Consider the following 11,775-nt stretch of genomic DNA (forward strand, 5'->3'; position numbering starts at 1 on the left):
TCCACTCCAATTACTGCATTTAAAAGTTTGAAGCCCACTTCTGACAGTGCTCCTTTCACAACTATGACTTATTTTTTTTCTCCTTCATTAATGTATCTCCAAATAAATAATTTTAAATCATATCCTTCATAATGATGGATTAAAGCTACTATTTGTTTTATTGTTAATCCTATTAAATCCTTTCCACCAATACTAATTAAATAATCACCAGCTCTAAAATTTAACAGATAAAATAAAACAGATTATTTCTTTGTTTCTCTTATTCTTACCCAAGTCCAACATTATCAACAAGTCTGGCGGTTTCTATATGGCTTATCCATGGATAAGGATACCACTTTGATTCTGTTAAATGAAACCTGCAAGATTTAGTAAGTGCTTTTGTCTTTTTTATATTTTCCAATATTGTACAAATTGCCCCCGTAAAGGCTGTATCAATTGACGCACTGTTTCCCGTCGTATAAATCTCATCACCTGCAGTTTCATTTAAAAGTTCTGAAGTGAAGATGCAGCAAACACAGTTTACTCGAGACTTTTCATTAATTATATTTACTTACATTTTTATGTTATGAACATGTAAATGTTATGATCTTTACCAGAACCATACAATAATGAAACTGATCGAATCTGTTCTCTGAACACGTTAAAACACTTGCTTGTGCACCTTCACCTAATTTCGTGTCCTTGACATTTATTTTCCGAGGTAATTGCAGTTTTGACCTTTTCATTTTACTTCAACATTGATATAAATATAAATCCAAAGGAAATACTTTTTTACAGAATGTTATAAATGTATTGCTTGTATTGAAACATGTATGTTTTAATAATGAATGCCTTATTAATAATAATTAATTATTATATATATGAGTATATTTTTTTTATTCATATGTCTACATACAATAGTCACAAACACTTGTTTAATTCTATATTAATCTGATTAGTATCTATATATATAGATTTAAAGGTTTGAAACAACTCTATACCATAGCAAGACCTTATATTGAAAATATTACAAATGTGGTAATTATTCGTTTCTATCTAGCAATTAATAAGAAAGCAATTTTTCACATGTCGCTGACTTGGAAGATCGTACATCTGGATCGTCAGTAACAAATTAAAAATATATCCTATACAAATTAAATGGAATGCATTTGATACATTTTGATAATAATTGATAAAATAATTCTTTCATATTTTTGATGAATGATAACAAAATTTCTAATAAGTTACTGATATAATATATTAAGGCATTGATTTAATATATATAAAGTAGTATGTGCAGTCGCTTTAAGTACTAACAAATCAGGATCTAAATTTAAACTTGAGTTCTCAATGGTTTGGGCTAATGCAAGATTATGCTTTTCTACCTTTCTTAATTGCTCCTGACAATTGGCAAATGCGTCTAAAACTTCCAGTTTGGCAACTGGATTTCTGTTGGAATTGGCAGAATGTTCTCTTGGAGGTAAAGGAGGATGACTACTAGCTATTGCTCTAGTATACATTTCTGTAACAGCACGCAGTTTGTCAACCCATTCTTGACGAGCTCGAGCGTCTGTGGCTCTTAATTTTATCATATCACCTATATTGATGCATAATATCATAAGTATCATAAGTATTATACTTTGGTTACTACATTACACGAGCTTGTAAAGGGTGAGGTATTATATTACATGATAAGCTCTAAATACCTGTAGCAGAATTAACGGTGAAGGTATTAGAATCTTCATCACTCGGCGCAATCACTGCACCAGCTAAATATATCGAGCATCGAGGCCGTTGATTTCGTTCAGATTCGCTTAGGAAATAGTGCAATTCTCCAGTCTCTGGTCTAAGTATAAACCAACGATATTGCCAACCTTTCATAGCATTAGTATACTTATGTAATAGACCCTCGTAAGGATGTCTTATTTGAACATTCATCATTTATTATTCCTATTGTTTGGAAGCCTTGTATTATTTAAATCGAACAGTCGCTTACAACGATCTGTCATCTGAACAGACACATCAAGGAGGTTAATCAGCTGATTGTAAGATAGGTTAGGGTGATAAATCGTCAAATCAGCTATAATTTCAATTAAATTAGATACTGGACACACAAAAAATGCCTATTATAAAATTATAAAAAGTTTATAATTTTTATTAGTGAAACGATTACCACAGTTGACAAATTTATCTTTCAATATAGAATTAACTACACTGAGCAAACTCTTTATTTTCACTTCATATTTATTATAAATTGTACAAAAAATACAAGTCTCGCAAAAAGTATGTTGAATATAGAGATTCACAGAAATAAAACATAATATTGACAAAAGTAAATATAAAAAGAGTGTTCAAAAAGTCCTAATCTTACATAGTCATTGAGTGACACATTGCAATTTATAATTTAAGATATCAAATTTATGAACTGTTAAATAACAGAAGATACAATATCAAAGTGTGGAATATCTTCTAAAAAATATTAAAATACTTTCAAGAAAAAAATCATGTTTGAACTATTTTAACTCATGACACATTGCAATTTATAATTTAAGATATCAAATTTTTGAACTGTTAAATAACAGAAGATACAATAATATCAAAGTGTGGAATATCTTCTAAAAAATATTAAAATACTTTCAAGAAAAAAATCATGTTTGAACTATTTTAACTCAAAATATTTTAACTTTAGCTTCAAATATTATAACTAAGAGGTTCTTCTCTTTTATAATGCATATTTTCTTTTCAAGCTGATATTAAACCATCTTCAATTAAGTTGGCTTTAACCAATGGTAATTCCACATTATACAATTTCAAGCACATGTTTAATAATTCTTATTTTAATACAACTAACAGGAGCAACTAATTCTGAGATTCATTTTTCTATTCATTCAGCAGCATTCTAACATATCGGCAGGAGTAATTTACTTATCATTTTATTAATGCTTTCTCCATCGCGAAATTTCAGATATACTCCATCTTTGGAAGGCATACCATCAAATGTACATAACAGAGGATCTTTAATTCTTATTATGTGTGTTAGATATTCATTCACTTCTTTCGTCAGAGGGACATTTTTAGGAACATCTCTTAGTACGACATTTGTTGTACAAGATCGGAGCTTTTTTTAAAAATTAGATTAACAGATTAAATAGATACAAATACTTTTAAACTATATTATCATACATATATTAAATTATAACCCACCTCCTTCAAATTATCAGATAAATATTTAAGTTTCTTTATATCTGTAACTTTTGTAATACCAAGATCACCACATGAAACTGTAATTTTATCATCTTGTATCTTAGTAACAATTGCACGATAATAATTTTCGTCAGCAAACTGAGCTATTACCATTTGCCCCACAACTGGCAGTTCTTTTAAAAATGGAGCTATAGGAAAGAAAAAAAAATGGTATTTTTATTTTATACAAGTTTATACAAAGTCAGTTTAATTCTTTCTAAATCTTATCAACTATTTTACGTACATGTTTGAGCGCATTTTGCAACATTTTGCATAACATGGTTATAGTGTTCCAAACCTGCAGAATCTAAGGGACGAACACATAGATGTATATGACTTCGATAAGAAATAAGGCATACCTGAAAAAAATGTTTTTCATGAAAAAATGATACTTTGTCCAAAAGCAATAATAAAGTAAATAAAATAATAGTAAAATAATAAATATTTTAATCTAAATTAAAGTCAAGGATCATACCTCAGATTCATTTTTCAATTCAGCATCCTGCATTCCTATTTGATCAGGCATTGGTATCCAAGGCTTTACAGTAGCTTCTACCTCCGCATAGTAATCCGTCTCATTTTTAAGAATTAATATTTCAAATCCGCCTTGTTCCTTATTATCTATTACTTCAAATTCACACATATCACCTTCCTAGAAGTTATAATCGGGAAATTAAGAAGTAACATATATTATATCTAATAGCATATTAGATATTATAAATCTTACATTAAATTTATGTTTAGCATCAGTCACTTCACAAATTGCACCAAATGCATAAATATCTGAAAAGAGTTTATCGCATGTAGTAGTCTTATTAATTGGCATTATTTTTGCTTCCTCTACCATAGCCAATCTTATGGGTGATTGGTTAGATACAACAAATCCCCTAAGCCAATCTCCGTCAGCTCTTTGACCACATATTAAATCTCCTACATTTGGTCTAAACCTTAATAATTTTACAAACTATATTAACGTTTAATTTGTTGAAATAATGTATAGCATATTGCTATTATTTACCTATGATCTGAACATTTTGCTATTTGCGAGCACATCCTAGGCAAATTGACTACTAATTTTTCATAATCAAGTTCTGCACTATTAGGCAATAATGTAATACCATATGTATTATTCTTTATTTTTGTCTGAACTTCGAGAATACCCTCTTCTCCAACAGTTAGAGCATTCACTATACTTCTTTCTTTGCAGAAAGAGTAAAATCTACTGCTAGTGAATATTTCTAAAGAAACCATAATTTCATCATCAATTTTTGCAATAGTTGAGGTATTTAGATCTTGATCATCATTTGTCTGAATTTCTTCCCATGTTGATGTATCATACTCATCTTCAACTTCAACATTAGTTACTTTGTTGTAATCAACCGATATCTTTTCAACACTCATTATATCTTCGTATTTGAAATTTTTATATTTCTCACAAGCTTTTTGAGATAATCGAATTTTAGCACAAAATCTTGCAATATACCTGTATTACTCAATTTTGGGTTAAATTATTCCAAACCAATTCTGAAAATTTACCAAAGGATCCAAAAAGAACATAAAAAATTTTCAGCTACTTACGAATCCAAAGAAGGTGAGAACGATCAAAGAACGATCAGTATATGAAAATTGTGACTTAGCGTAGGTTTGTGGCCCACTCTAGCGTAAATACCTTGTATTACAGTAAGGTAAAAGATACCGCGGCTAATTTAACTATATAGCAGCCTGGCCGAGGTAATGAACAAAGTTTATTTAACAAGTTTATTGATTAAACATAGGAATTATTAGTCAATAATAACTGTGATCACTCTCAAATTTCGTATTCGAGACATAAGACATACATTTCGAAGATATAAATTGCACGTTTTTTAATGCTATAAACTTCAATCAAATTAACGTTTACTGGCATTAGTTAATAACTATTTGTGTTATTGGATAATGAATAAATCATAAACAATCATGTAAAATCCTAGCAGATGTTTTCTTGTGTTTGACGATTTGACGTCCGATTTGACGTGTTTTCGATTTACATTCAACACAAACGATATGACCATAAACACACTGAGGAATTAGTGACAGTGAGCTTTCCAGACAAACTGGGCATTCTAGAACTCGGATTTTAATGTAGTAGTAGTTATTTTTCTAAAATATCGTAACGTATATTTAGAAATATTTAAAGAACAATTTTTTAATGATAAAGGAACTGTTTGTTATCGGATTATACACATTACTCCAAATACTGCATTTGTAACTTTGCAGGCCACTTCTGGCAGTGCTTCTTTCACAGCTTTTCCTTTTACTTCAACATTGATATAAATATAAATTCGAAAAAAATGTTTTTTTACAGAATAGAATAAATGTATTAATTATACTGAAATATTTACGTTTTAATAATGAACGCCTTATTAATAATAATTAATTATTATATATATCACCTGTATTGATGCTTAAACGCTGTCGTAAGCATTATACTTTGGTTACTATATTGCACGAGCTTGTAAACAGTGAGGTGTTATATTACATGACACTCTCCAGTCTCTGGTACAAGTATAAACAAGCAAGTATTGCCATCCTTTCATGGCATTAGTATATCTACGTAGGAGATCCCCGTAAGAGTATCTTATTTGAACATGAATCATTTATTATTTCTATTGCTTGAATGCCTCGTATCATTTAAATCGGACAGTTACTTACAGCGATCTGTCATTTGAACAAACACATGAAGTAGGTTTGTAAACTGATTGTAAGATAGGTTAGGATGATAAATCATCAAATCAGATATAACTTCAATTAAATTAGGTACTGAACACACAAAGAATGCCTATTATAAAATTATAAAAAGTTTATAATTTTTATTAGTGAAAAGATTACCACAGTCGACAAATTTATCTCTCAGTATAGAAATAACTGCACTGAGCAAACTCTTTATTTTCACTTCATATTTATTATAAATTGTACAAAAAATACAAGTCTCGCAAAAAATATGTTGAATATAGAGATTCATAGAAATGAAATATAATACTGACAAAAGTAAATATAAAAAAAATGTTCAAATAGTACCGATCTTACATAGTAATTGAGTGATACATTGCAGTTTCTAATTTAAGATATCAAATTTTTGAACTGTTAAATAACAAAAGATACAATAATATCAAAGTGTGCAATGTCTTCTAAAAATATTAAAATACTTTCAAGAAACAAATCATGTTTTAACTATTTTAACTAAAAATATCTCAATTTTAGCTTCAAACATTATAACTAATATGTTCTCCTTTTTGCATAATGAGATGCATGTTTTTTTTTTCAAGGTGATATTAGACCTTCTTCAATTAATTTGGCTTTTACTAATGGTAATTCCACATTGTACATTCCACACTCCAGATCGTGCTCAATAATTTTTATTTTAATACAACTATCAGGAACAACTAATTCTGAGATTCGTTTTTCGATTTGGGAAGAATATCGTCCATTGCTATCAGTAGGTGCGATATCTGTGAAATCATGTTAAAAAAAAAAAAAAACTGTAACTGTATAATAATTAAACAGTAAAATAATAATGATTGAAATATACACTATAGTCAATAATATACGTACTAATAATGTTACAAATGTTTGCAAGCGTATCTGGAGTTGTAAAATCTTTAGGCATAAGCCGTAAATCTTTATGATTGACGAACTCCGTATTTCCAAAATCGACAAAAAACACGGCACATGTTGTATGTGTGTAATTACGATTTATACATATAGCACGATACCACCCATCATCATAAAGTGCGAGACATAACTCATTATCGCGAGGAATATAGTAATCAGTTGTTTCGCAATATGCAGCCATCTTTAAAAACATTATACATATATATATATTTATATTAAGCCAGAATATAAGTTTATGAAATCGAAAATTACCTTCTTTGGCATTATGTCAAAAACATGAGTCATTAAATCATAATCTAAGAGACATATTGCGTATCTGTAACCATTTTCAATAGGATGCAGTACAAGTGCTTCAATGATATCACCAACATTTCCCAAATCAACAGTATTTATATTCTCCGCCATATAACAAGTTTTATCTGCAAGGGGAATTAATATTAATTTAAATAATATTATTTATTAAAAATATTTGTTATCCATTTCTTAATAATTACCTGCTTCAGCAACTTCCTTAGATATCGGCTCGAGTAATTTACTTATCACTTTATTAATGTCTTCTCCACCATGAAATTTCAGATATACACCGTCTTTGGAAGGTATACCATCAAATGTACATAACAGAGGAACTTCGGTTCCTACTATGTGAGCTAGATAATCATTCACTTCTTTCGTCATAGGAACATTTTTAGGAACATCTTTTAGTACGACTTTTGTTGCACAAGATCGGAGCTTTTTTTAAAAATTAGATTAACTGATTAAATAGATACAAATACTTTTAAACTATATTATCATACATATATTAAATTATAACCCACCTCCTTCAAATTATCAGATAAAATTTTAAGTTTCTTTATATCTGTAACTTCTGTATTACCAAAATCAACATATGAAACTGTAATTTTATCATCTTGTATCTTAGTAACAATTGCACGATAATAATTTTCGTCAGCAAACTGAGCTATTACCATTTGCCCCACAACTGGCAGTTCTTTTAAAAATGGAGCTATAGGAAAGAAAAAAAATGGTATTTTTATTTTATACAAGTTTATACAAAGCCAGTTTAATTCTTTCTAAATCTTATCAACTATTTTACGTACATGTTTGAGCGCATTTTGCAACATTTTGCATAACATGGTTATAGTGTTCCAAACCTGCAGTATCTAAGGAACGAACAAATAGAAGTATATGACTTCGATAAGAAGTAAGGCATACCTGAAAAAATGGTTTTCATAAAAGAAATGGTACTTTTTCCAAAAGCAATATTGAAATAAATAAAATAATAGTAAAATAATAAATATTTTAATCTAAATTAAAGTCAAGGATCATACCTCAGATTCATTTTTCAATTCAGCATACTGTAATCCTTTTTGTTCAGGCATTGGTATCCAAGGCTTTACAGTAGCTTTTATCTTAACCTCTTCTTTAAAAATTTCTATTTCAATTCTGCCTTGCTCGTTATTAACTGTTTGTCCTGTTACTTTAAATTCACACATATCACTTTCCTAGAAGTTATAATCGGGAAATTAAGAAGTAACATATATTATATCTAATAGCATATTAGATATTATAAATCTTACATTAAATTTATGTTTAGCATCAGTTACTTCACATATTACACCAAATGCATAAATATCTGAAAAGACTTTATCGCATGTGACAGTCCTATTAATTGGCATTATTCTAGCTTCATCTATTATAGCCATTTTTAAAGGTGGTTGCAGAGATAAAATATATCCCCTAAGCCAATCTCCATCAGCTGTTTGGCCACATATTAAATCTCCTACATTTGATCTAAAAATTAATAATTTTACAAACTATATCAACGTTTAATTTGTTGAAATAATGTATAGTATATTGCTATTGTTTACCTATGATTTGAACATTCTGCCGCTTGCGTGCATATTGTTGGTAATTCGGTTACTAATTTTTCATAATGAGGTATTGCATTATTAGGTAATAATGTAATACCATAAGCATTATTCTTTATTTCTGCATGAATTTCTAGAATACCAATTTCTCCAACAGTTAGAGCATTCACTACACTTTTTTCTTTGCATAAAGAATATAATTCTTTACTGCTAGTGGATATTTCTGAAGAAACCATAGTTTCATCATCAATTTTTGCAATAGTTGAGGTATTTAGATTTTGATCATTATTTGTCTGAATTACTTCCGATGTTGATATATCATTCTCATTTTGAACTTCAACATTAATTATTTTGTTGGAATCAATTGATATCATTTTTACACTTATTATATCCTCATATTCGAAATTTTTATATTTCTCATAAGCTCTTTGAGATAATCGAATTTTAGCACAAAATCTTGGAATATTCTCATATTTATCAATTTTACGAAAATCATTTGTTTGAACAATTTCTTCATTACCATAATCTATATAGTGTACTTTTACTGGATTTAAACATGTAACCATACCTCTATGCCATACATTTTCATATTCTACAGCATAAATATTTCCAACTATTGGTTCCACCTTTTGTGCTTTTTGTGCTTCATGTTGTAACTCAGTCATTAACTTTGAAATAGCATCCTGATCTTCTACTTTTTGAACAAAACATTCACGATTTTGTTTTATAATTATTGTTACATCTTGAAATTCAGTTTTTGATAAAAATGTATTTTTAGAGAATGATATATCATTCTCCATCACTTGAATATCATTGGCACTAAAATTTTGCCATTTTTTATCGTTTTCCTGATCATTTACTTTTTGTGGACTTTTAGCCTTATTGTTGAAAAATTCTTCTCGAATTGGTTGTTTGTGTAAAGAGGACTTATTTCCTGTAGAGTTTCTTGTTTCTTCTATTTCATTTGATTTTGTTACTGCATTCGTTTTTGGCCGCCGAAGAGGTAATTGAATATTAGAAACATTTCTGGGAGAATATTGCTGTTCATCATTTGATTGTAGTACAGGCATAGAACAGATAGTCGTTACTAAAGCTCTAAAAATAAGATATCAAAATTTAAAAGTCCAAAAGTATTTCTGCCTTCTAATTGTATCATATATTTCTTAACTATCAACATGTAATACTATGAGAGAGTACATACGGGATAGCTTCACATTCAAGCTTATGTTTTGACCAATTAGTCACTTGGCAAGTTCTACTGCAATAAAAAATATTGCATCTTTCACATGTATACTTTGTCTTCTTCGAACATACCTTGCATGTTCCAATTGCATCTTGGAACATGTCTTTGCCATATTCATATAGGCTCTATTACATCAAATTGTACATTATTAAATTATTATTGTAAAGAATATTTTTTCTTAATCTTTTATATTACTCTACTTACAGAAATACGTTTCTCATATACTTTATTAATGTGATTGTGTATTTCAGGATCAGGATCTGGGATTTCATACATTGTATAACCCCGACCAAGTGCAACACGTCTCTTACCATCTGGGGTAATATCTAACTGTCCTCTAAAATATTTTCAATAAATATTAATCCATATAACAATATATGATGTATGTACATTTTACTTAACATTGAACAATACCTTGTCCACAATGTGTTCGTACTTGCATAAGGCTCTGCATTTTCATATGGATTATATGTATATGGGTCAGAAGGATATGGATACAATAAATCATTATCTGCCGTATAAGCATATTTTGGTAATCCTGGATTCGGTTCCACATTTTTGAATACATCTAAGGGCCTGCTTCGTCCTCTTGTTTGTATTCTGCACATATTTATAAATTAATATTACATAACTTATATTACATAATTATGACAAAAACGATGATTATAAATATATACTTACAATTGCTTATCTGTTACTGTAACATTCATTATATTATGATTTTCGTATTCTTCTGTAACATCTTTAGTAGAAAATATTTTTGTATTTGCTACATCATTCCTAGCTCTTTCTTTAGCAAATGATATCTTCAGACGTAGTGGTGGTACATTATGTAAATCTTTTATAGCACTTTCAGCATTATGATATGCACCATAAGTAATATAAGCCCAATTAGCATTTGGGCGGTAAAAATATCCTTTAACTTCTCCATAATGGTTGAAAATTTCTAATAAGCCTTGCTAAAATATTATAATCCATTTATAAGATATCTTATATCCAGATATTTACACAAATTACATATATTTTATTATTATTTTTAAATAAAATTTTTACAAATGTGACAAAAGTTTTAAAAGTATTTAAATCAGTAAGAAATCAATAATTGTACATATTAGTAATAATAAAAAAGTTATTAATAATTTTACGTACTTTATTTAGTTCTCCAGGTAAATCACTTACGTATAACGTAAATTCCTCGCTAAAAACAAAATTGCTGCAATTTATATATGAAAAAAAGATATAGGAATTTACAAAATCAATAAAAATTATTTGATTATTGTTTAAAAATGTATACACGTGACATATAATAATCATATAAAAATAAGTAATATAATAATATAATAAAAAACAAAATATAAGAGAACGCTTAAATAAATTTTAAATAATTGATTTCGAAGTTAATTGTTAAAAATATTTTAATCTTACTCATTAGACGATTTGTTTTCTGTCAATTTATCAACTTCGTGAAATGCCATCGTTTTATTACTAATATTGCTTAATCAATTATAGGTACATTTATAAAAATGTATAAGCGTATTAGATTTTATAAACGTGATTTATAAATTAGATGAAAAATATTCAATTACAAAAATCTAGAAATGTAGGTAAACAAAGAGAATTTCGAACAGTCTATGCTACGACGTTATACGATATCTAGTATTACTTGTACATATATTAAAGTGCAATGAATAATTTACACCAAACAAATACAATGAACACAAAACTATAAGCTGTAAAATCAAAAACATATATCTAATATATCAATTAGAAGTAAAAAAACCGTAATAGATG

The 11,775-nt window shown here is 28.4% G+C and overlaps 2 protein-coding genes and 1 long non-coding RNA gene across 6 annotated transcripts; 1 reads left to right on the forward strand and 2 right to left on the reverse strand.

The window, feature by feature from the left end:
• Nucleotides 1-1,792: 1,792 nt before the first annotated feature.
• On the reverse strand, nucleotides 1,793-4,829 carry LOC100648032. Of its 2 annotated transcripts, none has more exons than XM_020866917.2 (6): nucleotides 4,241-4,829; nucleotides 3,950-4,169; nucleotides 3,698-3,874; nucleotides 3,467-3,581; nucleotides 3,184-3,371; nucleotides 1,793-1,988 (listed from the first exon to the last, which is right to left on the reverse strand). In XM_020866917.2, the coding sequence occupies exons 1-6, from the start codon at nucleotides 4,621-4,623 to the stop codon at nucleotides 1,917-1,919; spliced, it is 1,155 nt and encodes a 384-aa protein (XP_020722576.1). In that variant the 5' UTR covers nucleotides 4,624-4,829; the 3' UTR covers nucleotides 1,793-1,916. The 2 variants fall into 2 exon arrangements, with proteins under 2 accessions (XP_020722576.1, XP_048268476.1); XM_048412519.1 differs by lacking the exon at nucleotides 1,793-1,988 and adding an exon at nucleotides 2,206-3,097.
• Nucleotides 4,830-5,856: 1,027 nt separating this feature from the next.
• Nucleotides 5,857-10,503, forward strand: LOC110119930. Its single transcript, XR_002308451.2, has 2 exons — nucleotides 5,857-5,947; nucleotides 10,236-10,503. It is a non-coding gene; the product is annotated as an uncharacterized LOC110119930 (long non-coding RNA).
• On the reverse strand, nucleotides 6,144-11,671 carry LOC100647120. Of its 3 annotated transcripts, none has more exons than XM_003401301.4 (15): nucleotides 11,410-11,671; nucleotides 11,134-11,182; nucleotides 10,666-10,943; nucleotides 10,399-10,584; nucleotides 10,189-10,321; nucleotides 9,943-10,109; nucleotides 8,742-9,836; nucleotides 8,451-8,664; nucleotides 8,202-8,375; nucleotides 7,971-8,085; nucleotides 7,689-7,876; nucleotides 7,368-7,602; nucleotides 7,126-7,292; nucleotides 6,814-7,054; nucleotides 6,144-6,710 (listed from the first exon to the last, which is right to left on the reverse strand). In XM_003401301.4, exons 1-15 carry the CDS (start codon nucleotides 11,457-11,459, stop codon nucleotides 6,523-6,525), a joined length of 3,480 nt encoding a protein of 1,159 aa, XP_003401349.2. In that variant the 5' UTR covers nucleotides 11,460-11,671; the 3' UTR covers nucleotides 6,144-6,522. The 3 variants fall into 3 exon arrangements, with proteins under 3 accessions (XP_003401349.2, XP_012172528.2, XP_048268471.1); XM_012317138.3 differs by having other exon boundaries at nucleotides 11,134-11,197; XM_048412514.1 differs by lacking the exon at nucleotides 11,134-11,182 and having other exon boundaries at nucleotides 11,410-11,668.
• Between the last annotated feature and the right edge of the window lie 104 nt (nucleotides 11,672-11,775).

Source organism: Bombus terrestris, chromosome 15, assembly GCF_910591885.1.
Source record: "Bombus terrestris chromosome 15, iyBomTerr1.2, whole genome shotgun sequence".
Classification (NCBI taxonomy): Eukaryota; Metazoa; Arthropoda; class Insecta; order Hymenoptera; family Apidae; genus Bombus; species Bombus terrestris.

Excerpts from the sequence above, each read along its gene's own strand:
- LOC100648032 (XM_048412519.1), bottom strand. The coding sequence starts at position 4,623 with ATGAGTGTTGAAAAGATATCGGTTGATTACAACAAAGTAACTAATGTT. Across the intron at positions 3,582-3,697 it reads AATTGAAAAATGAATCTGAG|GTATGCCTTATTTCTTATCG; the intron begins GTATGATCCTTG and ends CATTTTTTTCAG. Across the intron at positions 3,098-3,183 it reads TATCTGATAATTTGAAGGAG|CTCCGATCTTGTACAACAAA; the intron begins GTGGGTTATAAT and ends TTTTAAAAAAAG.
- LOC100647120 (XM_012317138.3), bottom strand. The coding sequence starts at position 11,459 with ATGGCATTTCACGAAGTTGATAAATTGACAGAAAACAAATCGTCTAAT. Across the intron at positions 11,198-11,409 it reads GAAAACAAATCGTCTAATGA|CAATTTTGTTTTTAGCGAGG; the intron begins GTAAGATTAAAA and ends TATAAATTGCAG. Across the intron at positions 10,322-10,398 it reads ACGAACACATTGTGGACAAG|AGGACAGTTAGATATTACCC; the intron begins GTATTGTTCAAT and ends AAAATATTTTAG.